This window comes from Podarcis erhardii, assembly GCF_964252035.2.
Source record: "Podarcis erhardii genome assembly, chromosome: 12".
Lineage (NCBI taxonomy): Eukaryota > Metazoa > Chordata > Lepidosauria > Squamata > Lacertidae > Podarcis > Podarcis erhardii.
Genome location: NC_138513.1, coordinates 24,443,599 through 24,470,753, shown reverse-complemented (window position 1 = coordinate 24,470,753; position 27,155 = coordinate 24,443,599). Strand labels below are relative to the sequence as shown.

The window sequence follows — 27,155 nt, the reverse complement described above, 5'->3', positions numbered from 1 at the left end:
TGAACATCAGATTCATTTATTCTTCGGGCAGAAAATCTCTTCCAAAACAGAGCTAAAAAGGCACCAAAAACAAAAAACCCCACCACCCTACTTAAAGCATATCCAAAGTAATACGTCAATTTTTGTGATCTGTGTCATCCAAAATATTAAACTGTCTTTTGGGTTTGGTAGCTTCTTTCATCAGTTCCTGGAGCTGCCCAACTTGTTCATCTCGCAGGGCATGAAGCTTATCTTCTGGGAGGTGGGACCCAAAACGAGGGTGACTTGTAGAGTTCTGTGCCTTTGGGTTAGTTTGTTGCAACAGCATCGCTGCATAGTTCTAAAAAGAAAGAAAAAGAGGAAACACTTCAGTGATTGTGGATAGTGGATTGGACCCACGTTAAGGAAGTTCACGAAGAATGAAAGCTCCTTGCTCTTCTCTTCCTTGAGCCCCCCCCCTAAAAAAACACTCTCTTAAAGGGCAGGGACTCTTTTGAACAACCTGGGAGCTGCTGGAAGGAGGAGGTGATGGGAATTCTTTTCCCCTTTATTTGTAAGGAATTTTTTATTTCATTTTAGAATATATACAAAGCTGAGGGAAAAGCAAGGATAAGTGTTAAATAAATAATGTTAGTGTTATCTGGTTGCCAAGTATAGTTCCAGATTTGTCAGGCTTGTGCTGATGGTTGTCTTGAAAATGATGGTTCTGGTGCATACGTAACTAAAGGAATTCCAAATCATGTAAAACATGTCTGAGGGCTCTAGTCCATGTCAAAATATCAGATTCTGTGTAAATTTCTCCATCACAGCTATATTCCAGAGGGAATAGAACCAAGAGTCCAGTGTAAGATCCGGGACTGTTTTTCATTGAGTTGTGATAACTAGTCATGCTGTCAAGACCATATATAATGGCAGGAAAATGGGTTTCAGAATCCATAAACCAGATCAACAGGACCCCAAAACACTGTAAGAAACAGTGAATATTGATGGTGAAAATAACAATGTAGGGCAATAGTATTTTTTTAAAAGAATATGAAATGAACTCATACTGTAGTCAAATAACACTGTATAGATGAAAAGCAATAATTCCCCCTTGAAGCTGAACCTAGAATGAATGTGTTACAGCAACACTGACGAAATCTGTGGATTGTTTCATTACATTGCCAAAGCCAAAGTAGAAATGAAACTTCTCGTGAGTGGAAAATGGGGCCTTAAAGATGCAGGGCTCAAGCAAGCCATTGTGGTCCTGCAATTCAGAAATAGCATTTCAATTTAGCACTGGAAATCCAAGAACATGCATCACGTTAGGTTTTTTGTTTTGTTTTGTTTTAAATGGCTCTATGCATTTAACATCCTTTCCACACATACAACCTATAGCGTTGCGGTGGTACCAGTCCTACTTGGATTGTCATTCCCAGAGGGTGTCGCTTGGGGAATGTTTTTCAGCACCATCGAACCTTCAATGTGGGGTTCCGCAGGGCTCAATCCTATCCCCCACGTTGTTTAACACCCCACTGGGTGGGGTTATCCGGAGGTGTTGTCAGCAGTATGCTGAGGACACTCAGCTCTGTTTTTCCCTTACATCTGCACGGGAGGCAGTGGACGCGCTGGACCAGTGTCTTGCCTCGGTAATGGACTAGATAAGAGCCAACAAACTGAAGCTCAATCCAGGTAAGACTCAGGCACTGTAAGTGGGTGGTTCCCTAGACCAGATGGGGGGGAGATTGCCTGCTCTTGATGGGGTTACACTTCCTCTGAAGGAGGAGGTTCGTAGCTTGGGGGTACTCCTGGATCCTTTGCTGCCGCTTGAGGCTCAGGTGGCCTCAGTGGCCCAGAGTGCCTTCCATCAGCTATGTCCCTATCTGGACAGGGAGAGCCTAGCTACTGTTGTTTATGCTCTGGTAACCTCAAGGTTAGATTACTGCAAAGTGTTATATGCAGGGCTGCCTCTGAATATGGTTTGGAAACTTCAGCTATTGCAGAATTCAGCAGCCAGGGTGCTCACCAGAGCAAGACATTTTGAGCATACTACACTGATCCTGGTCCAACTGCACTGGCTACCAATTAGTTTCTGGGCCCAATTCAAAGTGCTGGTTTTGACCTATAAAAAGGCTCAGGACCGTAATACCTCAAGGACCGTCTCTTTCCATATGCACCTACCCAGACCCTGAGATCATCTTCTGAGGCCCTTCTTCATGTGCCTCCTCCTCGAGAGATCCAGAGGGTGGCAACACGAGAACGGGCCTTCTCTGCAATGGCTCCCCATCTGTGGAATGCTCTCCCCAGGAGAGTTCGCCTGGCACCTTCATTATACACCTTTAGGCACCAGGCAAAAATGCTCCTTTTTAACCAGGCCTTTGGTTGAATTGATTGACATCCTATGCGCTTTTTAAATGTGGTGGGTTGTGGGGGATTATTGGGTTGTTTTATTTTGATTACATATTTTGTGGTTTTATATTTTGATTGTGTTCTGTGAACCGCCCTGAGGGTGGTATATAATTCAATAAAAAAACAAATAGCTGGCTTTTAAAAAATAAAAATAAACCCTTTAGGTTCCCAAACTGTGGTCCATGGACCTCTGCTTTATTTAAATGATCTGCAATGTGTCTATGGATTTGTGGAGAAAGACGGGAGATGGCATTCCTTCCATTAAATATTCATATTGATATTTAATTGCACTTTTATTGGTTCTTTTATTTGTTATATTGCATTTTATTGTGCTATAATTTGAAGTCTGAGGAATTCAAATGGTAATACAATAAAGTACAATATACAATCAATAAAAGAAGCAATATAAATACAATTGAAAGTCTTGCAGGCTCTTGCCCAGCACATTACAATTGCTACAACAGACAGAAAAATCATTTAAGTAGTCCTTCAAGTCCCTCAGCAATTTTTCAAGTGCTCCATGAAGGAGAAGAAAGTCTTAACAAGCACTACTTTTGTACTCCATGTTTGACGGTCACGATGCCAGCCAATTAAGTTTATTTATAAGTGTGGGGGAGTGTTACATCTTTTGCATTACCTGATATTCTGTCCTCCTATCTTGAGGTCAATTAGGCAAGATCTGGCCTTTGTCCGTATTATTCTTTATTTCCTTGGTGATAATTGTGTCCTATACACAAAAGCAGTGGTGTATTTTGCTCCAGCAGCTTCTAATATTAGAGCAGAATTTATTAAGGGGGGTATGTAATGGTGGCATTGAACAGACATGGCGTTATAATTGCAGTATGGAGGGTCTTCTGTTTATATTCCTGTTTGTTGCCATGGTAGCCATGAAGCGATTGAGATAACGAGGGACTTGTTTTATTTAAAAAGCAGGAACTATTGACTATTTTCACAGATAATTTATCGAAAGTTTGTAATGGTCCCCCCCCTATATATTTATTTATCTGCTGCTGTTTCCCATGTTGAAAACAGCTTCACACTTCAGGTAGTTAAAACATGATGGGTGGTAGAGAAGCATCAATGTTTATAGAAACCTGTAGTTGGCCATCGGCTGCCAACTACATTTTGGTATGTTCAGTTTGATTCCCGAAGTATTCTATCCAAATCCATTCTGGATCAGTCTTAAATCCCTAGTCATGATGTACCTATTTTTCGCTCTATAAGATGCACCAGACCACAAGACGCACCTTGTTTTTGGAGGAGGAAAGCAAGAAAAAAAAATATTCTGAATCTCAGAAGCCAGAACAGCAAGAGGGATCGTTGCTCAGTGAAAGCAGCAATCCCTCTTGCTGTTCTGGCTTCTGGGATAGCTGCGCAGCCTGCATTCGCTCCATAAGACGCACACACATTTCCCCTTACTTTTTAGGAGGGAAACAGTGAGTCTTATAGAGCAAAAAATACGGTATATTTTTTACCAATAAACCCCATTAACTCACACGCAGTTATGCACACTTACGTCCCTTTGCTTCTTTATTTTCTATTCTGTGCATGTGTGCATAACTAACTGTGGTCTGAATTTTGGCTAACTTACTTATACAGTGGTACCTCGGGTTACATACGCTTCAGGTTACATACGGTTCAGGTTACAGCCTCCGCTAACCCAGAAATAGTACCTCGGGTTAAGAACTTTGCTTCAGGATGAGAACAGAAATCGTGCTCCGGTGGCACAGCGGCTGCAGGAGGCCCCATTAGCTAAAGTGGTGCTTCAGGTTAAGAACAGTTTCAGGTTAAGAACAGACCTCCGGAACGAATTAAGTACTTAACCCGAGGTACCACTGTAACTTAAGTATGTGAAGCGGAAGAAGGTGATAAAGATACATCCTTCCTATCAACGCAAATAAAAAATACCAGCATACAGATTACAGCAGAGGTCGGGAACCTCAGGCCTGGGGCCAAATGTGGCCATCCAGTTCTTTTTTAGCTGGTCTATGTGACTCTCTCATGGCCACACCGTTTCCCAGCCCTCCTCCACTTCCTTATCAAATGGTTTTGCCTGGCTCTGACCTTGAACAATGATAATGCCTCCTGCTTGTCTGGACAGAGAGATTTGAGGTTGGAGTGGATAATGGTCCTATTCATTGCCCCACATTAATTTTGCCAGTGCTATCATCCACCATGGTCATGTGGTTCTCAGAAGCTTGTCCTCAGCCTGAAAACCTGAAAATTCTTCCCCATCCCAGTCTAATAATAATGATAATGATAATGATAATGATAATGATAATGATAATGATAATGATAATGATAATAATAATAATAATTTTATTATTTATACCCTGCCCATCTGGCTGGATTTCCCCAGCCACTCTGAGACACCAGAAATTTTAAGAATACATTCATCATATCCTTTATATAATTGCATGCTTGGCTTATACTTTCTTAAGATGCACCTTTAAGAAATTTTATTAGCAGCTTTCTGTTGATTCTCTTATCTTTTTAACCTAATCATATATCCTGTCAATAGATGCATTCTGAAGCAATTGTTTCAAACAAAGTTATCCCTCTGTAATCTTCATAAGCCTCATTGCCCTTCATCTTACTGATGTATTTTGATAACAGTAAACGCTAGAAACATTACCAGCCCGTCGGGTTAACTTGCTATATTTTCTTTTCACTTTTGCAATGGCTACAACTTCACAGCAGCCCACACTCCATAAGCAATTTTAAAGGATGTATTAAGATTTCAAAAGAAACACTTAAGTAGATCAAATTATAGAATCAATTAATGAAGCTAATTTGAACTGACAGTTACTTTGCTTTTCAATTTGAACTCCTGTACCAAGTCACCAACAGCAATTTATCATCAGGTTATTTCAGGCTGCCTTTGTTAGTGAAATGAATCTATTAAACGTATCACGGGGTGAGTGTGTCCCCCCCCCTTTTGGCAAAGGATGGAATGCTTTTCTGTGTGTTTATTTCCTTTGCTTTTAAGTAAACAAGGACCACACTCCACCCACCCACTGTGGATACTTGCCAACCACATTGATTATCTCGTCACATTTAGACAGTCTTTATCAAACCATGTCACAAGTGTCTTTGTTGATTCCCTGATCCTTAGCAGCATCAGTCAACACCGCATGGGAAAATACGTGGACAAGATTTCTTATGAGAATCAGCAATGAGGCATGATGGGAAGGCGGAGCCTACTTAATACCACTTTCTCGTTCAACACAAATAAGAGTATGGAAGCAATCAGAGATGAGGTCCAGTCTCCCTCACTGCTCTTGCCTTGAGAAAATCAAATTACTGTATTGTTTGTGTTTGGATTTCTTAGTGGAAAGAAGTCTAGCCTCCTCCCAAGCTCATGTACTCCATCCTAGTTCCTCTTTGTCCAATGAGGATCATTTTGCTTCCAGTTTTGATTAAATGAGCCAAACAAGTTATGGTTAATCTGCATCATGAGTACAGATAAAATTCTCACAAGAGCCGCTATGCCACTTTTCTGGCAGATGGGTAGTTACTGCTTACTAGGAGAGAGATGGGGCATGGAAATGGCAGGAGGTCAGTGCAGTGCAGTGCAAGTGAATTGGCAGGGACAAAAATAGATGGTCTCATGCCCAGCATCTTGTGCCTCCCGCTAAGTAACAGTGTTCTCCTCCAGTCAAGCCGCTTCTGAAAATTGTGAATAAAATCATAGATGATTTTGAAAATGAGCATTAACCCTGCAACCGCAAGCTGGTGTAAATTGAGGTGTTATTTCATTTTCTGGCACCTATGGATTCCATTACTTATGGGAGCCTTTCAGACAACCTAACTCCACCTGACTCCTGCCCATAGGAAACTACAAAAATCAGTACGTATTGGGGAAGTGGGGAAGGTTTTCTGAATCCATCAATACCTCCAAGGAGTCGGGTGGAAAAAAATGTGTGGATCTGCCCAGAAATTCAAGTATCAAACAAATTCTTGTTCCACTGCTTGTAAAGGATTGCTGGTGGCTAGAAGGATTATGATCAGCTTTCAATCTTTGAGCAACTTAAGTCAATGACAACTATGTACTGAAGGAAACTTAGTTCTCAGTGTTCCATAGTCAAGAAGTAAACCGGCCAGGTATGAAGCTCTCCAATCTTAAACAGCAAGAATGGCATCCTTGTAGGCCTGGATGTTCAAAGAAGCCAAAAGGGAATCGGATGCTCCCAGTCCATTGAAAAAAAAAATGAATCTAGTACTGTACTAATTTGGGGATCCTTTTAAAAATTCAATTGATAGAAAGGCTTGCGCAGTTCAAAGACATTTAGAGCTTTGAAAAACATCACTTCCGCACTCTGGGTATTTCAAAGTACTCCACATGCTAATGCCAAAGAACACACAGCAGCTGAGTTGTATCTCACCAGAATACTGAACAAGTCAGACAGAAAACCCTGTGGGAGTGTTCACCCAAAGAAATAAGCACATGCTTATTGGGTAAAAGAACTTTCCCAAATCATGTGAAAATATTTCCACTATACAAATCCACAACAAGCACCGGCGAAAAGAATAGGAGAGCTTCCTTTAAAACTTAACTTGGGATCTACTGAAACTGATCACCTTGTTTTGAGCTGAAGTCTAACTACACGTTTCATGCAAATATACATACTGTTTTAATATCGCGTGATGGTCTTTTGCTTGAGAAGGGGAGGAATGTAGAGCATCCCACAGCTTCCTGTAGTCAGGAAGACAATTTCTGCATCTCCTGTGTAAAATCTTGTTTTGCACTGAGTCTTCCTGTTGGTTGTTTGTTTGTTCATACCACACATTTCAATGGATTTCCCCATCACTTTCCTAACCGCAAAAAGATGGTTTCTTTTTTTTCAAGTAGGTTTCTTGCACTAGAATACCTGAACTGGGCAAACTTAAATTTATCAGTATGCATTTGGACCCCTCGCTCCTATTCCAGTATGTTTTTAAATGTGCCAAGAAAATACAGTTTCCAAGCCAACACCACTGGCTTCCCAGTTGCCAGATCCAAAATATAAACATTACTGATTCCAGATGGCACTTTCAACTCATATAATCCATACATTGCTTTGACTCGGTATTCAGTCTCGCTCTTGTCAAGAACAAATCTTTTATTTCCACAGAGAACTGCGTTCTGCTTTTACTGTCACAAAGATTCATTGCAGGGAGAGGCCAGATGCATGAGAAATGATCGCAGGGAAGGATATCTAATCAAACTGCAACACTGACTTCTTTTTTTTAGGACAGTATGAAAAAAATAAATCCTACTGACTACAGAAACCCAGTAAGTGTGTTACATTTTTGTTGCAAAGTGCACATCCACGGGATTGCCCCTAAGCAGAGCTTTCCAAATTCGGTGTCACGACACGTTAGTGTGTCAGCTGCATTAGGTGTGTCGCACAAACGGTCCCCGTGCTCCTCCCAGGGCTGGAAAGGAGTTAAGTTTAACCTCCAGTTTGCTAGTAAAACTGAATTACTGTGTTGCAAAATGATGCATGTGGAAAAAGTGTGTCACCACCATGAACGACTTGCAAAGCTTTGGACTAAAGTATTCTTAAAGCATTGTGTTAAAGAAAAATAGGATTGCCAAATATTTTGAGCTTTGTACAGCATGCCTACCGAGGCACCTGTAGATGTCTGATGTTGGAGGATATGAGCTGTTGTAGCAACTCCTATGTACTCCCTTTTTGGGCTTGCTACCTATCCCTCTGCCTAACTTGCCAAGAGACACAAAGTAGATGAAGATGAAAGAGACAGATGAATGGACCAGGGAGGGGCCAGGTGGAAGCAGGTGCAGCTATCTCATCTACTGCATCACTGGCTGTATGTCCAGCACCCTGGTTGTTATGTGGCAACCCTACTTATATACCCCAAGGATGGGGAATATGTGACCGTCCAGCTACTGTTGAATGCCAACTCCCTTTAGTCCCCCAACCAATGTAGGCAATGGGCAGGGATGATGGGAGTTGTCATCCAACATCTGGAGAGATTATCCATCTCTGCTATACACCCAGAAATAGCAATTCAAAACATCATTTGCTTTTCCAAGCATCCTGCACTTTCCCAATAGATTTCCCCTTGGGGAAGCAAAGCAGCATTCTTCTCCATGTGTTATTTATTTATTATTAGATTTATAGCCCACCTTCCCTACAAGGAGCCCCACTGAACATTTCCAAGTGAAACACACACAAATTATACTGTTAAATATTGAATATTTCTAATTTCCAACTTAATATACAGGAAACACAATAATGACTACTCGTTAGGAAGAAGCACAGAAGAGCTCAAAAGAGATAAAATGTTATGCAAATGTTAATTCATTTATATGCAGGAGGCCATTCGTCACGCCTGGATTTCAATACAAAGTTGTAAGGTTAAGCCTGCCCCCCCTCTCTTTAAGTTTCGAAAAAGGAAAAGCTTTCAAATACTCTTTAAGCTCTTGACAGCAATCAAACAATGTGCGAGCCCTGCCTCCTGAAAAACTATGTAGCTCTGGAAGCTGCAAATAAAGGAGTGTTTAAGATGAATACACCTTCTTAGAAATAAAACAGAAATCTCAGCTTCTTCTCCTCTGCCTTAGCTGCCATAGCAACGTGACTTACTCTCATACAATGAAGCGTTCTCTACCTTTGCAGCCCTGAACTAAGAAAAGTTAAGCACAGCGTGTCATATTAATGAGTTTTGCTTCACTTAGATACACCAACATTTTGGTTATAGCCTATAGCAAGGGTAGGGGACCTCTGGTCTGCAACCTAGTTGGCCCAGCACATAAACCATGCCCACCTGCCCCACACACATCCCCACACCTGACATCAGGTGACACCGGGTGTGGGGCAGGTACAGACACAGCTACAGTTAAAGGGAGCTCCTGGTTGTTCCTTTGAAAAGGGATTGGCTGCACTAAGAACTTCCCCATCGGGGAACGTGCTTCTTTCAGTACTTTAAACCACCTCCTATTACTTCAAAGTAAATGTACATAGGATTGATGGGGTGTTAGGGACTGACTCCAAGCACAGATCCTTGAAAGACTATATTCCACTGCGATCAATGGCACTTACTTCCAAGTAAACAAATTCTACATACCCCCTTGTGCAAATTAATTGAAACAATGTAGTTTATTGTACGAAACACACATATACATGTACAAAACTCACATATACATACATTATTAACCAGTATGACCTCTGCTATTTTTCAGCAGCATTTTAACACGGTTTGGCACAGAGTCTACTAGTTTCGAACAGTCACTGTTGGTTTTCAGATCCCTGTACCACACTTGAATCAGTGCCTGAATGAGCTTCTCCATAGTCGTACAGTCTACAGCACAGAGACGACTTTTGCATATAGCCCACAAATTTTCAATGGGATTTACGTCTGGGGAATTCCCTGGCCAATCAAGTACCTGTATTTGCTGCTCTGTCATGAATTTCTTCACCACTTTTGATGTGTGACAGGGGGCTAGGTCCTGCTGCAATATCCCAGTACCATCAGGATACCTCTTTTCCAGCTCTGGAATAACTCTCTTTCGTAGAACCTCAATATATTGTGGCGAGCGCATCATTCCTTCTGTTGGCTGCAGGCTTCGGACACCATAATGCTCAACTGACTTTTCGTGTTTGTTTTGAGTACAGGATTACAAAATAAGATAGAAAACATGCTTTGTTTCAATTAATTTGCACAAGGGTGTGTGTGTGTGTGGTGTGTGTGTGTGTGTGTGTGTGTTTAAAGTGCCTCAGAATGCTGCAGACCTAGTCCTTTGGGTTACTCCTTTATGCACAAGAAATTACCGTATTTTTTGCACCATAACACTCACTTTTTTCCTCCTAAAAAGTAAGGGGAAATGTCTGTGCGTGTTATGGAGGGAATGCCTACGGGTGGCATGCCTACGGATTTTCCTCCTCTAAAAACTACATGCGTGTTATGGTCAGGTGCGTGTTATAGAGCGAAAAATACGGTAGTTATTACTTTTGCTTTTTCTGTTTTATCTATCTATCTATCTATCTATCTATCTAATCTACTCACACACAGTTGCAGGGAATTAATTTTAGTAATGTATTCACACATACACAAGCAGAAATATGACTACTGGTTTTTCTTGCGCAAAATACCTGCAAAACAATTTTATCTAAAAAGCCGAAGTGTCATCAATTTAGAATTTCATTATCTTCCTGGAGAAATGTTTACCACTACCGCTCTCAGAATTACCTCCTTCGTTCCAGTTTCTAAGGAACTGTTTCGATGCTATCTGGACAGAAATGCAAACAAATGCATACATGGGGGGGACGGGGACGTACCTGGTATGTTTATAGAGGCTGGCAGGCACTGCAAGGCATACTACACTCTGGAAAGCTTTAATTAACCACTGGGATAGACTAATTAGGAGAAGAGCATGACGATGCCAACAATGGAGCAGACTCTGAACACATTTGATGGGGCAAAAGAACAAAGGCACTAAGCAGAGACCACAAACCAAATTCTAAGCACCTATTCACACAGCAATTAAAACCCATTACACGCTATTATCAGTTTTCCACCAATTAAGCTCACATGCAGTTCTTTGTTATTAATTCAGCTGCTAATGGATTCTATAAAGCAACATCTACAAAATATCTCCCCTGATAGATGCATGTCCAGATCCGAAGAGTTATGCACATAGGAAAATAGCAGCCATGAACCACTCAGAAATCTAACACGTGTATACATAGACTCAGATCAGAAGATGAGAAAGATGGCAGTGGTCAGGATCAGGGAAAACAGGCACAATTCTGGGCCTGGTACAGGAACAAGAGAAGTTCAGTTCACATTTAAAGACAAGCCTGCTTAGTTCTCACTTTATGAAACAATGCACTTCTCTGAATTTTGCAGTGCCCTTCTCCAACCATGTACAGTGGAACCTAGACTTACGTACGGTTCTACTTACGTACGATTCCAGTTATGACCTTCAGTAGGTGCTTTGACTTATGAACTTTCTTCTAGATATTAAGAGGCCTTGCCAGCAACCTGGAGCTCACCCAGCCGGCTGCAGAGCAGCACTGAGGCTTTTGCTGCTGGGGAGAGGGCCCCCATCCCACCCCCCAAAGCTGTGGAAGAGGCACAGCAGTGCGCACTGCAGCCCCAAACCCCGCCAAGGAACTAACCTGAGGAAGTCCAGAGAAGAACCTGGCCTGGCAAGAAAAAAAAAGTGACCCTGGCCGAAGTGAATCAGCTCTTTACTGACCCTTGCCCCACCCCCAGCTTATAGCCAGGTAAACCCACCCAAACTCAGGGCATGTAAGAAAAAAATAAATGTTATTTCTTTTCATCTACAATACTGTCTTATTTATTTTATAGTACAGTACATTGATTATTGCCTTCATTTTATGGATCTATGGTCTCGTTGGACAGTAAAATCCGTGTTAAATTGCTGTTTTAGGGGGTGTTTTTCATCGTCTAGAACGGATCAATTCACTTTTCCATTACTTTCTATGTAAAAATGCACCTCTACTTATGCACATTTCTAGTTATGACCGGACCTCCGGAACGGATTGTGGTTGTAAGTAGAGGTTCCACTTTAATGGGTATAAAAATGTACATACTAAGGTAAAGTGTGCATAAAAATGCATATATTAGTGAAAAATAACAATGCAATTTTATTTGGGAAAAATAATGGTTCATAATAAGGAATACTGCATACAAAACAAGTATATATTAAAAATACATAATCACAAACTGATGTGGAAATGTTGAGATTGTGGCAACTTCTAACAAGGGTACCTATGACATATCAGTTTTCGGTTCATAGAGTCCTTTCTCCAGGTCAGTGTGAGACGCTGCTGTCACAGACATTGTGAGGTTGGCGGGAAGAAAAGTGGGGGAAGAAAGTGGTCTTTCATTCTTTTGCTTAGTGTACTTAGAGCCAGTGTGGTGTAGTGGCAATAGACTCGTAATCTGGTGAACCGGGTTTGATTCCCTGCTCCTCCACATGCAGCTGATGGGTGACCTTGGGCTAGTCACACTTCTCTGAAGTCTCTCAGCCCCACTCACCTCACAGAGTGTTTGTTGTGGGGGAGGAAGGGAAAAGGAGATTGTTAGCCGCTTTGAGACTCCTTTGGGTAGTGATAAAGCGGGATATCAAATCCAAATTAATATTATTATTATTATTATTATTATTATTATTATTATTATTATTATATGTGCGGAGTTTTTGCGTCAGTGTTGCGAGGATAGGTTCTTGAATGAAGACCTCATTCCCCCCACCCCCCAAATCCCAGAGTGGAGAAGTGGGAGGGAACCGGCAGCCATTTAGATGCTGCCATCACTACAGAGCCCATCATCCCTGACCCTGGCCATGCTGTCAGTCGGAGTCCAAAAACACGGGTTGCCCTCCCCTGAACAAGTGTAGGCAATCAGTGTTGCGTAAACTGCATCAGATTGGGGGGGTGTCTGTGTGGTGTTGCTGTGATCTTGCCTTTTGCTACTTACCTTTGTAGCACAGGCGACTCCTCACTTACAGGAGGGTTACGTTCGGGGTCTCTGCATGCATGAGTGAAATGTGTGTAAGCGTGCAGCTTCCCGCCCAACAGCTGTTGAGCGGGGTAGTGTGGCAGCAACAAGAGCTCCTGCACACCATTGGGGAGGCCTTGTGAGTCTTTTTTGACTCACTGGCATCATCTTCGGGCTCTGGGGAGGGTCTCCTCACAAGCCACAAGGACTTCCCAGCCCTCTCCCGCCATTTCAGCTCGGAATTTATGTATTTATTTCCCAGCGCCACACGTATGCGCAAGTCAACCGCGCATAAGTCGGGGTGTGTGTGTGTGTGTGCCTGTACAAGCTATTTCTGTCAAACACGCAGCGATATAATGCGATTCTTTATCTTAAAAAAAATAAAATGCAAACACATTCAAACCTATGAATTAAACCCAAAATGAATAATATCCAACATGGCATCATCTATTTCAAAATGCCAAGCGAGAGAAAATGTGTTTAATTCTCTATCAAATTAAATATTTATTCTCCGCCAAGGGAACAATTAATGTGTCAATCCATTATGTCTTTCTCTAGTCTAATAAGCAATTGCCGAGTTTTTATATATGGGCTTTAAAAAAAAAAAAAAGATTTATCTATTCCAGTTTGGCAAGAGACAAATTCAAGGACGATAAGGTGATCAATCAGTGCAAGTGGCTATTTTCTACCTTACTCTTGGAAGCAGCATGCCTCTGCATACTAGGTGTTGGCCAACCTATGTGCTGTTACTTCCCATAGGCACCTGCTTGGCCATTGTGAGACCAGGCACCTTCATGTATTCATATGGAATAGATCGGACTTCCCGCAACTTTGGGTCCCTAAATGTTGTTGGGACTATAATCCCCAACCAGCATGACCAAGAGTGATGGGGGCTGAAGTCCAAAAACAACTGCAGAACTCTATGTTCTTCTCCCATGTTGCAGCCAATGATGGGGGAGTTTGGCTGGATGGACCACTGGTCTAATAATGTCTTCCTCGTCCAAATAATGTTCTTCTTCATCCAAAATATAATCTCGGCGTATACTAGGCTTCCTTTCCCATTGACCTCCCTGCCATGCAGTAGTACCATGTTGGGCGTCTGAATTTAATGCAACTGAAGTGAAACTCGACGGTTCAAATTAAATGCTCTCCCATTATATTTACTTGTCACCAGAAGCAATTGGGAAGGTTTCTGATGCTGCACAGAACACATGAATTCTCTTGAAAAGAGCAATTCAATCACAGTCCTTAATACGGTGGTGAGGAAGAGTGAGGAGCAGCTGTCTCTATGAAATAGTCAAGAGTTAGTCTCTCTGTAATAGCTAGACTGCCCTGCTCGGAGATCTTCTTATTTTTTTATTTTTTTTTGCTAAGGTAATGGCTCGTAGGGCTAGTTCTCTAATAGTCAGGAAACAGCCTGACACCAGAGGAAGTTCAGAAAGAGGTATCTATTAAAGCTTTTAGAACTGCGTTCAGATTCCACAGAGAGCACTCCCTAATCTGAAGACGGCTACGTAAAAGTGACAGCTCTTGAGAACTTGATAGCGCAAGGCAAGGAAGAGAATAGATAGGAGCATCTGAGAAAATGGGATACAGAGCCGACAACTAAATTCTTATACTATCACTGAAGCCTAGTTGTGACACTGATTGTGAGGAGGGGGGGAGTCCAATTTTGGCAGAGCGGTTGCCTTTGAATCAGAAGCCTTTTTCTTCCCTATGCGCTTGCTTATTACTAAGACTCTGGTACAGACACAAGAACTGTGGCATTCTCATAAACACATCAGAGGTGAAGGATTGAAGCAATTATCCTTTTAATGCTCAGATAAGAAAATAGTTCGTCTTTGGATCATAATACGTTTCGCCGGTAGTTTACACCAACTTGGACCCAGACCACTAAATCAGGATCATGCCCCTGCTTAGAGGAAGGATGTTGTGGGCCGGGTAGGGGAGGGGGTGATTTCTGACAATTCATCATCATTTATAATAATATCCCGCCCTTCCTTCTGAAGAGGGCACAGGAAAGCAAACACATAAGCATAAAAAGGATTCAATTAAAAATAAAATAACGTATTTATTTTATTTTTTAAAAAACTTCAAGTTATGTCTTCTCCCTGAAAAGCTGCTTCAGAGGGTTGGGCAGGGGGCACCAAAGCAGTATTAGAGGTGCTGCAAGGGGGGCGGCTATAAGAGGAAGGAGAATCTGCAAAAAAATCTCCCTGTCTCTCCAGTGGGAGTCCTTCTACTTCCACAGATGGGACACTCTGGATCCCACCTATAGACCACACACCCATGTCCCCAGCTTTGAGTTTTCAAGACCACTAGAATGACTTTTTGCAATAAAATATATTAGCTAGGCATATAGCAATTGCTTTCTTCTAAAGTGCAAGACTTGTCCCATGTCCACATTCACCCCCTTACTGTCTTTATTTTGACCAAAGGCATGCGAATCCTTCAGCAATATATCAAGGAAAACTGTACTTAGTGTTCCATCATGCTCACTATGGGGCTGAGAGGAATCATTTTTGAGTTCTAGACTCTTAGTCAAATAGGTGCGTGTGTAAAGGAAAGAAAACTGAACCAAACATCTCTTTTCGTAAATGATAAAGTAACTGAACACTGACAGATTGTTATTTTTTTAAAAAAATGTAATTGACTAAATTATTTAATTGCATTCATTTTCTCTCTCCCTCTCTCTCTGAAACTGCAAATTAAGCAATACAGGTCTGATCCTAAATAAATAAAAAGTTTTCTTCCATGAAGTGTAATGATATAAGCCCAGCTCAAAACTAATTTAAATCAAGAAGACTCATTCCCAAGAGACTAACTAGCTTGGATCATTATTTGAATAATGGCAAAATCAGAAAAAGGGAGAAGCGATACAAAGGAAATAAATGATGAAAGTTACCACAGCAAAATGGAGCCCATGCTGCGTAAAGAAACTTATTGTATCCTAAATATATATTAGGCAACCGAATTTCCCACCACGTCAGTGAAATCACAATGAGACCTTTTCGTGATGCCTTGGAGCTTTTTATATCAGAAAGCTTTTTAAAAACATCTCCCAGAGGGAAAATCCTTTCTCTCTCTCACACACACACACACACACACACACACAGAGAGAGAGAGAGAGAGAGAGAGAGAGAGAGAGAGAGACTAACAACGTGGTAAAGCTATGGTGGCTAGCCTCCAAAGTGCTTAGGAAAAGCCGTATGTTGAAACCCTAGCTTCGTTGCTTCCATCCTAATTCCTATTATAACGAACTGTATTCAAATGAAAAGACTGTTGCAGTTACAGTGGCACCTTGGGTTACAGACGCTTCAGGTTACAGACTCCACTAACCCAGAAATATTACCTCGGGTTAAGAACTTTGCTTCAGGATGAGAACAGACATCGTGCGGCGGCGTGGGGGCAGCGGGAGGCCCTATTAGCTAAAGTGGTGCTTCAGGTTAAGAACAGTTTCAGGTTAAGAACGGACCTCCGGAACGAATTAAGTTCTTAACCCGAGGAACCACTGTATAAGGGAAAGAACTATAGTTCAGAGGAAGAACACATGCTTGCATACAGAAGCCTATACTAAGAGCCAACTCATTTATTTATTAATTTTTAAAGCGCATCAAAAAATCACAGAAACCAAGAAATGTTGAGTTGGAAGGGACCCAAAGAGTCATCTAGTTCAACTCCCTATAATGCAGAAATCACAGCTAAAAGGGATGGGGATGGACCATAGCTCAGTCGCAGAGCATATGCCTGGCATGCAGAAGGTCTCAGGTTCAATCCCCAGCGTCTTCTGTTAAAAGGATTGAGTATCACAGAGGTGAGGAACTACAACTCCCATCATCCTTGACCACTGGCCATGTTGGCTGGGGCGGATGGGAGTTGGGAGTCCACAAGCATTTGGATTGCTGCGGGTTCCTCACTCCGCTCTGTGCTACCTGTCAATGCAACAGGTTCTCTGCTCCTGGCATCCTAGATAATGGGAAAGGCTCTCTACCTGAGAGAGAGTCCCTGGCGATCAGAGGAGACAACACTGGGCTAGACAGACAGGAAATCTGATCTGGTCGAAGGCAGATCCCAGAGTTTATGGAAGCCTTTAGGTGATGCAGGAACAACAAAGCATCTGGCGATGCTTGCTTTTCAGGTCAAAAGCAGCGCTAATCAACCCCCCCCCCCCCGTGCTACGGATCATGATGACAGGCCAGAGCAGCTGTTGCCGTGACCCGCCTTGGCCACATCTGTCCCAGCAACTCATGAGCGCTGTGAAACGCCTGGCAAAGGCCGTTGGTGCCCCCGTGTGGAAAGCTCCAGGAACTGCACATTGATAGAACAACATCACCACAAAAGACCCATCATTTCATTAGCAGAAATCGGTCAATTGGTTGTGGTGGCATAGCTGTCATTTTAAAAAGCCCACTCTCCTGTTGCTCTGGAGCTGGGATTGTCATCTCCCAGAGCCGGTCCTAAAGGCCCTACCTAATCTAAGTCCTTTTCTTTAATCTCTAGGGACCTTGGAACACCCACTGCCTTGGGAACAGACCTTAGTTCAGTGGTAAAGCATCTGCCTGGCAAGCAGAAGGTCTCGGGTTCAACCCCCAGTGACGTCTGCAGGTAAATCTGGGTGCTTGAAACCCTGGAAAGCCACTGTCAGTGTAGCACTACTGAGCAAGATAGACCAATAGTATGACTCATTATAAGGCAGCTTCCTATGTTTGTCTAAGGCAGGGCTTCCCAAACTTGGGTCTCCAGCTGTTTTTGGACTAGCTGGAGACCTAAGTTTGGGAAACCCTGGTCTAAGGAAACAGAAAGTGGTCACTCCCAGAACAAGACTACAAGAAAACTTACTCCCATGCCTTTCCAGTGTTTTGCTCCCTTGCTTTGACCCCCTGTGCTCTTCAACCTTGGGACCTCAGATGTTATTCGACTACAACTCCCATAATCCCCAACCAGATTAGCTAATGGTCAGGGGTGTTGGGGTTTGCAGCGCAGCAAACACTGACCTTCAACAGGTGGGTCAGGATCTGCTTACTTGGGTGTCACAGCCTGATTGCAACAGTAGCACTACGACAAAGGTAAAGGTAAAGGGACCCCTGACCATTAGGTCCAGTCATGGCCGACTCTGGCGTTGCGGTGCTCATCTCGCTTTATTGGCCGAGGGAGCCGGCGTACAGCTTCCGGGTCATGTGGCCAGCATGACTAAGCCGCTTCTGGCGAACCAGAGCAGCGCACAGAAACGCCGTTTACCTTCCCGCTGGAGCGTTTACCTTCCCGCTGGACCTTCCCACTGGAGCAGTACCTATTTATCTACTTGCACTTTGATGGGCTTTCAAACTGCTAGGTTGGCAGGAGCAGGGACCGAACAATGGGAGCTCACCCCGTCGTGGAGATTCGAACCACTGACCTTCTGATCGGCAAGCCCAAGGTTCTGTGGTTTAACCCACAGTGCCACTACAACTATTCATATATATATGGTAAAAATAATAATTAAGCAGTGGCTTCCCAAATGCATCTTTCAGTCAAAGGCAAGTCCTGGATCTGAAAAAGTTGAAGACTACTGCAGTAAAGCATGATGACTGATAGCCTCAATGGCAGGGAAAGCCAATGTGATAAGGCACACAGATGTTGCTGGACTCCAACTCCCAACAGTCTCAGCTCGAATGGCCACTGGTCAAGGATGATGGGAGTTGGAGTCCACAACATTTGGAGGGTACCACAGTGGTTTCCCCCTGCTATCTTGTCAGATACTCCATCCGCCGATGTAACGCCTCCCTTTTTTCCCCCTTCAGGAATCTCTCTTGGGCCTACCTATGATCCAGAAACAAATAAAGTGTTCTCATTTCCATTTCCACATTTTCAGCATTTAATGCTGAGTAAGAGAGCAAGAATAACATAATTACTTGTAGGTGTACAATAAAGTGTCTAAAGATAGCCTCCACAACAAGAGATCTGAGACTATTTTAAAAGGTGGGGGTTGTATAACTTATTGTTTCATAGAAAACCACGGAAATATGTGTCCAGTTTCATAAAATTCTTAGAAACAAAAGGAAACCTGAGCAATGCTTCTTGTCTTTAGTGGGGCTGGTATTTCTTCACTCAGCACAAATCCTGGAGTATATTAAGTAACTCCCAGTTCCTTTTGCAAAGAAAGTAATGCACAGAACTTATATGGATGCTCATGGACCAATGGATCAATCAGCATAATTTCTAAAAAAAACATGTAAGTTGAGGTTCTGGCTACAGAATTCCAGACAGTACACTCACTTTTGCATCATGCCTACTTTAGCCAACTCTATCTTACACAGTGTCCTTTTTCTGCAAAACAATTGAATTTTCAGCTTGGAGTGGTAAGAATCAAAAGTATGCAAGCAAAAAAAGCAATCTACTTTCTTACCCTGTAAAGCAGTGATGGCCAAACTTAGCCCTCCAGCTGTTTGGGGACTACAATTCCCATCATCCCTGACCACTGGTCCTGTTAGCTAGGGGTGATGGGAGTTGTAGTCCCAAAGCAGCTGGAGGGCCGAGTTTGGCCATCTCTGCTGTAAAGGCTTGCACAGATGAAGAAATGTTGACTCAGAAATCAATCCAGGGCAGATCACTATGGCAACAACCGCACAATCTCCCCTTTGAACTTCAAAATGGTGGTGCACATTCAGCTGCTGTTTTAAGCATACTTACTAGGAAATAAAACCCATTGGCCTACATGGGACTTGCTTCTGAGTAGTAAACATACTTAGGATCACACCCTTCCCATTTTAACTAAATACCAGCTGCTGGGAATTGCAAGTCTGGAGACTGCTGTTGCTCTCAGGTCCTGCCTGCAAGTTTCCTCCAGGCCTCTGGCAGGCCACTGCGTTAAACAGGAACCTGGACTAGGTGGGCCTGATCTAGCAGGCATTCCTCTCTCTCTCTCTTTCAAATACACCATTAATTTTTTATTTATTTCATTTCTAACACTTACACACAGCCCACTGCAATTTACAATGGGTGTGAGGGGAACCTCTCAGTTTCTGCAGCTGGAAGGTTTTTGCCTAACACAAACAGCAGGCGCTGGAGGCCCTGTCTGGATCAGGACTCTGGTGGCAGCAGCAGCTGTGTGTGTGTGTGTGTGTGTGTGTGTAATGAGGCATTAACTCTCTCCCCCCCCCCCACAAAATATACAGTGGTACTTCAGGTTAAGTACTTAATTCGTCCCGGAGGTCCGTACTTAACCTGAAACTGTTCTTAACCTGAAGCACCACTTTAGCTAATGGGGCCTCCTGCTGCCGCTGCGCCGCTGAAGCCCGATTTCTGTTCTCCTCCTGAAGCAAAGTTCTTAACCTGAAGCACTATTTCTGGGTTAGCGAAGTCTGTAACCTGGGTAACCTGAAGCGTCTGTAACCTGAGGTACCACTGTACTACCAATCTGGATCACATGACCCACACCTGCAATTTGCATTGTCATATAAATACCAATGGGTCAACCTGGTTCAGGACCGCAGCAGAAGGGGAGAATTATTATCATTTATTTATTAAATTTGTATACTGCCACACTTCATCTGTAGATCTCAGCCGTGGGACAAGCACAAAAATACAAAATAGAAGCAAAAAATACATAAGGGGGGGGGGACCAATGACCCAGGAGCTGCAATTTGCTACCTTTCCTTGTTGCCTAAGGAGAGGCCAAGGAAGAGTACAGTAGTACCTTGGAAGTCAAATGGAATCCATTCCGGAAGTCTGCTCGAGTTCCAAAACGTCTGAAAACCCAATCACAGCTTCTGATTGGCTGCAGGAAGCTCCTGCAGCCAATCGGAAGCCACGGAAGCCCTGTCGGATGTTCAGTTTCCAAAAGAACGTTCGCAAACTGGAACAATCACTTCTGGGTTTGCAGCGTTCGTGAGCCAAAACGTCTGAGTTCCAGGGCATTCAGGATCCAAGGTACGACTGTACCTGGAAACTGAACAAGAAGCTTTGAAGGGCCACATCTGCCTTCAGAAGAGAGGTTCCCCACACCTGGGTTTGGTTCCCCCTCTCTCCATGTGATGGGAGTGAGCCTTGGGTTCAAATGCTCCCCCTTCCCCTCCTCCAGGATGGCCCCTTCCACTTGCACTCTTTTTATTAACCACGGTTAGCCATATCTTTCAAATCTGCCAAGCTATGGTTCATCAACCACAGTTAACAACCAACCACAATCTAGGGATCAAAAGCAATGCTAAACCGTGGCTGGTCAAAAATGGAAGCGAAAGGGGAAGCGCACAAGTCCAAATCTTGCCTGTGCTCATCTCTGTCAGGATAAACCAGAGCCATAGAGAATTAAGTATTACCTTTAATCATTATCATTAATTTCTGAACAAAACGCAGTTATCACACACAGGGCTTTGCATGACTTATGGGCTGCATGACTTATCAACGTTAATTCAATAACACTCTTGTGTAATAGCCACGATCAAGTCACGCATGCCAACTGCCTCTTTGTAAAGAGTGCCAATTATTTTAATTAAAAAGTAATCATGTATTATATCGGAAGAAGGATGTGCTAATAATAGATGCCGCTGATTGGATCTACCTGAAGAGCAGTATTTCCTCATAAACAAATAATACTTTGTTTGTACACCTCCCTCTGGCATGAATACTTCCCTGTGGCTTTCAAGATAGGACCCATTAATCTGAAAGCAAGCCTGAAAGCATAAAAAATAAGCCTGCTAACCAAGACTCCTGGCTATTTCAAAGCTAAAAACAACCACACACACACACAAAAAAAATCAAGGCTGGGAGGAAGGGTATGCAATGCTTTGTGCCCTCTGCAAGTGTTTTTGCCTAGCCAGAATGTGTCTTTGAACTATAAAAATGTCCTTTGCTTGCCTGGCTAGAGAGCAGTGTTCGAAACTCCCACTGTTCTAGGTGTATTTTGCGACAGGGAATTTCATTAGCGCGAGCAGTTTCTGAGCTCTGGGCACAGTACTGCACCTAAGATTTCAGATTAAAACTGCAGAGTGGAAGGAAAAGAGGGCCTTTTTCTGCCTCCCCACTTCCAGCTACACTCTGAAGACTGGAGAAGAGACCCTCTTAAGAATATTAGTGCGGTGGGAAGGGGAAGAACTAGACGATGTGAAAAATGAACATAATATTTTAGCTGCAGTTCATTCCTTTTCAGCTTTGTATTCTCATTATAAAAAAGCACATCTAGACATTCCATTGTTGCGCCCATAACCTGGGTTTAAGGTGCCATTTAGCTCCTGGCTTTCATATCTCAGTTTCCAACAATGCTAGAGAGAGGCATAGAAAGCTCTAACATTCATATGGCAGAGCCAAAGAAAACAAAGCACTGGGCTTGGAGATCCGAGTTCAAATCTCACCCATCACCATAAACTCCCTAGTTGGCCCTGGATAAGTTCAACAGGATAAGCAGTGACTAAAAATGAGAAGGAGAAATTGGGGGGGGGACTAGTTTTCTCTTATTTTTCTGGGTTTCTTTCCAGGACTTTGCATCTTTATTAGTGACGTATCTGAAAAGGAATAGTGGTTCTATAGCTTTCTGAACACCTGTAGTGGAAAACGCAGAAGGAAAAAATGTGATGTGTAGGTTTGGCCTTACGCAACCAACCCTTCCTGTGAGTCCTTGCAGGAGCACTCCTACCCTTGAGGGTGGCCCAGCTGGGGTTTGACTGCCCAGATTAGGAGCCCTAATCAACACAGGTAGCGGCTGGGGAGACATCCAGCCCCACCTGGTTGAGGCAGGTACAAATAGTGCAGGACAATGTGGTCAAGTAGGAAGATGATGGATCAAATGCTGTTGAGGCTGTCTATGGCTGGGTCTGGTGTTGTATGTGGGTGAAGGTCTGGTGGGGGAAATAGTTTACAGTGGTGCCCCGCAAGACGAACGCCTCGCAAGACAGAAAACCCGCTAGATGAAAGGGTTTTCCGTTTTGGAGGCGCTTTGCAAAACGAATTTCCCTATGGGCTTGCTTCGCAAGACGAAAATGTCTTGCGAGTTCCTGCGGGGGGGTTTTTCCTCCCCCCCCTTTTTCTAAGCCGCTAAGCCGCTTATCAGCTGATCCAATAAGCCGCTAAGCCGCTAAAAGCCGCTAAGCCGCTAATAGCGCTAATCCGCCAATGGGCTTGCTTCGCAAGACGAAGAGAATCGCGGAACGGATTCTTTTAGTCTTGCGAGGCACCACTGTATTTGAAATTGTTCCTTTGGGGTTATTTCTCATTGTAAGGTGGTTTACTGTTTGAGAGGTTTTTTGTTGTTGCTGCTGTTGGAAGAGGTTTTCCTAGTCCGTTCAAATAAAAAAATATTTCCCCTCCTATATTGACTACCAAATATCCTTTAAGGAACCTACAGTTCATTGGCAAAACAACAACTAAAGTGTAGATAAATAATAATGTCAGCAGATGCACTTCTAACACAGGAGTATTCAAAAGGCCAGCAGACACTGGCCTGGTTCCCATGACACGGTAAGCTTTGTCTACAGCTCGTGGTTAAAGAGGAGAGTGCTTAACAATGAGTCTGTGTCCAGATGATGAACTAAGCTGGGCCTTGGCTTAGCTACAACATCACAGTTTGCTAAAAGGACTGCCGGGGTAGCAAAACAAGTGCAACCTCCTCTGTGGGAGCCTGCATATTTAAGCATTCACACTAAACCGTGGTTTGGCTTAACTTTATGTGTGGAAAAAAGGCCGATAAGATATACATGTACAGTGAGTAAGACAGACCCTAATCACATCCCCATAAACTGAAGCAGGGCAGCAGAAGATGAAAAGATACTTGCCTCCCATTCCTGCAGGAAGCACTGAGCCTCTTCCGGACCAACAGATCTGTGTCTCCTGAACTCATCTTTCACATACTGGTCTCCCAGGGTCTTCAACTCCAGTGGCAACGCTCGGTGCAACTGCAGGATCTTCCTGTACAAAGTCCTTACCTGGGATACATGATGGTTTAGGCTGCCTGGCATAACCGCTGAGAAATGCCACCAGGCTAAACAGGACTATGGGGGGTGTTGCTGCTTGCGTCTGGGCCAATGTTCGCCCTGGGGAAATAATTTCAAAGACCGGTAAGTTGGATGAAGGAGAGAGAAGGGGCAGCTTTGTTAAATGCCCGCTGCTGAACTTGGGGGTAAAAGTGTTAAAGGTACAATTAGGGATGGTAGGGAGAAATTAGATTTGAGTTTGCATTTAAAAGGTAAATCTAAGTTGCATTTTCTGAAACAACATACAAACTGAAACGCAGCCATCCTTTTGAAAAACTCTCTGGGCTTTCTTTCAGACAGGGATTTTTCCCCCAGCTCTAACTGGAGATGTGGAAGATTGAACCTGTAAAAAAGCAAATGCTCTCTCACTAAGCCAGGGACCTTTCCACTACTCTGGGAAATGGCTTGACTGTTGAACCATTCTGGGAATTGCAGCTCTGTAAGGGGAATAGGGGGACGTGGGTGGCACTGTGGGTTAAACCACGGAGCCTAGGACTTGCCGATCAGAAGGTTGGTGGTTTGAATCCCCGCGACGGAGTGAGCTCCCATTGCTTGGTCCCTGCTCCTGCCAACCTAGCAGTTTGGAAGCACGTCAAAGTGCAAGTAGATAAATAGGTACCGCTCTGGCAGGAAGGTAAACGGCGTTTCCATGCGTTGCTCTGGCTTAGTCCTGCTGGCCACATGACCCGGAAGCTGTACGCCAGCTCCCTTGGCCAATAAAGCGAAATGAGCGCCGCAACCCCAGAGTCAGTCATGACCTTTACCTTTAAGGGGAATAGGAGTCTCCTGACAACTCTCAGCACCTTTAACAAACTACAGTCCCCAGGATTATTTGGGGGGGGGGGTCATGGCTGCTTAAAGTGATAGGATACTGCTATCTACTTCATCTCCAAAATGCTCAGGGAGTCCCCGAGATGCAAGAGGGTCCCCACTTCAGAATGTGATTAAAATGGAGGAAGCGGAGTTCCTGCCCATAACTACATTGTCCTCGCATGGTTATTCCCCCACATTCCTAATGGTTGGAGAGGCCTAGGGATGACGTGGAAACCTGTGTCCGGACTGGAGCAGTTCAGGCTGTCAGTGGGGTGGAGAGAGAGAAAGAAGGGGGATGAAGTGTTTGACTGCTTGTCTCTGCACAAAATTAAAACAAAATCCCTGTACACAGAAAGCTAGCGTGTTAGGGAGAAGCATCAGGCTGGTTCACTGTGTATAGGAGGTAGTTTGGCTTTGTTTTTTAGTGAAGGGTTTTTCCAGCCGCAGTTTGTTGAAAGATGTGGAGTGTTGTTAGAGGACCCCTATTCCCCTCTCAGAGCTACAATTCCCAGAGCTCCCTGTGCAGTGGGGTGGCTTGTTAAACTAGACTGAGAAATATAGCTGAGGGGAATAGAGGCTTCCTAACAACTGTCAGCGCCCTTAACAATCCACATTCCCCAGAATTCTTTGAGGGAGACCAAGACTGTTTCAAATGGCACCATAGTGCTTTAAAAGTATGGTGTGAATGTGGCCTAGTACAGAGCAGATGCACACATTTTGCTAGTCAAACCTCGGTTGTCAAAATTATCGGTTCCTGCACTCAAGCGGAAGCTGCGACGGACGTTCGGCTTCTGAAAAACGTTTGAAAACCAGAGCATTTACTTCTGGGTTTTCAGCGTTCAGGAGCTGAAACGTTCCAAAACGGAGCAGTTCAGGAACCAAGGTTTGACTGTACTCAACTTGTTGTTCCTGAGAACTAGGTTTTCGTGTGGTCTGAACAGTTTCTCACAAAACCCTGTGAAATAAGTGCCTTGGTTTGCTGTGTGCCAACCCAGTCACATTTGAGAGGTTTCAGGGTGGCAATGCTATATATGTCTCCTCAGAAGTAAGCCCCAATTTTATTCAAGGGAACTTACTCAGCATAGTCGGTACCAAGTTTGTTCCTGCCAATCATCTGGCTCCATATAAGGCAGTTTCCTATGTATAGAATGGGAACTCTAACCACACTTTTGTATATATAATCTTTAAGCAGAGTTTGATCAAACAGTGGTGGAAGCTTGTCCTTTGCTCAGTTTTAACTGTAGCTTGGATGAATTAAATCGCAATTAATACCACCCCTAGTGGAAGGACAGGAGACCTGCAGCTTTCCAGATGTTGCTGGACTACAACTCCCAGCATCCCACACCACTGGCCACGCTGGGAGGGGCTAATGGGACTTGGAGTCCAACATCACCTGGAGGCCCTTCAGAGAAACCCATGCTTCCCTCTCACTCTACCTGCTGACACCCGGGTCAATGGAAGGCTGTGATCCTGCACACCCCCAGTGGGACTTACTCCCAAGCAAGCGTGCGGCAGAGGGCTGCGTAACAAGGGGCGGCCGATTCGGGAGTGAGCCCTACGGATCACGGTGGGGCTTACTCCCGAGCAAACGTATCGAAAACCTCAAGTGGACTGCGGGAGAGCGTGTTTCCAAGGAGCCCCTGGAGCAGCAGACTGAACTGTGGGGCGCTTACTCCGGATCAGACGCCGCTATGGACACCAAACGGCGGGGATCCAGAAGAGATCGGAAGGCGTGCAGCCGGGAGGGGGGAAACAATCCAAAAACGCGCGCAAGGAAAGGGCGGGCGTCGCAGACTCGCAGCCCCAGATCCTGAGGCCGCCGGGTCTGGGAAGGCGACGTCGGGGGGATCCCGGGGCCGCGAGTTCGTTACCCGCAAGGCGCTTCCCAAGGACAGGCCGGAGAAGGAGCAGCCGGGTCGGGTGGCTCGGAGCCGGCGCAGTGAGGCTGGAGCACCGGGGGGCGGCATCGCGCCTTAGCTCCGCCTCGGAGGAGGGCAGGGCTGAGCAGGACGTCTCCGCCCCTGCGTTGCGCTTTGAGGGACAGAGGTGGTGGGGAGACCGAGGGAGTTGCGATTAAGTTTCTTTTTTTAAAGAGAGAAGGACCCGTCCTAAAGCTCTGTGCCCCGCTGGGTATCAGGACGCTTGCTCATAGGCGCCGACTCCATGGGGCTTGAGGGGGCCCGAGCCCCCTCAAAAATTCGTTTGGGGGGGCTCCGCCCCCCCAATAATCTCCGGCGCCCCTCCAGCAGAGCGCCACCGCCGCCCCTCCCCCAGCCCAAAATGCACAGGGAGGGGCGGGCTGCATGCCTCCTGCCCTCCCTCCCGAGCAAAAGCTCCACCCAATTTCCTTTGGAGCTGATTAATAGGCGCAGCACGCTCTCCCCTATTCGCTCACGAGGAGGCGGTGCCACTTTATTTGCATATTCATGAGCTTATTTATTATTCATGAGCTTTCCCGGGCCCCCCCAATATTTTTTATAAGTCCGCGTCCCTGCGCTTGCTCCTTATTGCGTTCCCCAAAGGGCACCATCCGCTCACGCCTGCAAGAGGGAGGTGCCAGGC

General features: G+C 44.3%; 1 protein-coding gene across 1 annotated transcript; it reads right to left on the bottom strand.

Moving 5' to 3' along the window:
* SDHAF3 (succinate dehydrogenase complex assembly factor 3) lies at positions 1-26,603 on the bottom strand. Its single transcript, XM_081834037.1, has 3 exons — positions 26,465-26,603; positions 23,583-23,840; positions 1-319 (listed from the first exon to the last, which is right to left on the bottom strand). The coding sequence occupies exons 2-3, from the start codon at positions 23,763-23,765 to the stop codon at positions 116-118; spliced, it is 387 nt and encodes a 128-aa protein (XP_081690163.1). The 5' UTR covers positions 23,766-23,840; positions 26,465-26,603; the 3' UTR covers positions 1-115.
* Between the last annotated feature and the right edge of the window lie 552 nt (positions 26,604-27,155).

What these genes read in the sequence shown, in the direction of transcription:
- SDHAF3 (XM_081834037.1), bottom strand. Translation starts at nt 23,765, where the DNA reads ATGCCAGGCAGCCTAAACCATCATGTATCCCAGGTAAGGACTTTGTAC. An exon ending in GCTTCCTGCAGGAATGGGAG is followed by an intron (nt 320 to 23,582) that starts GCAAGTATCTTT and finishes CTTTCTTTTTAG; the next exon opens with AACTATGCAGCGATGCTGTT.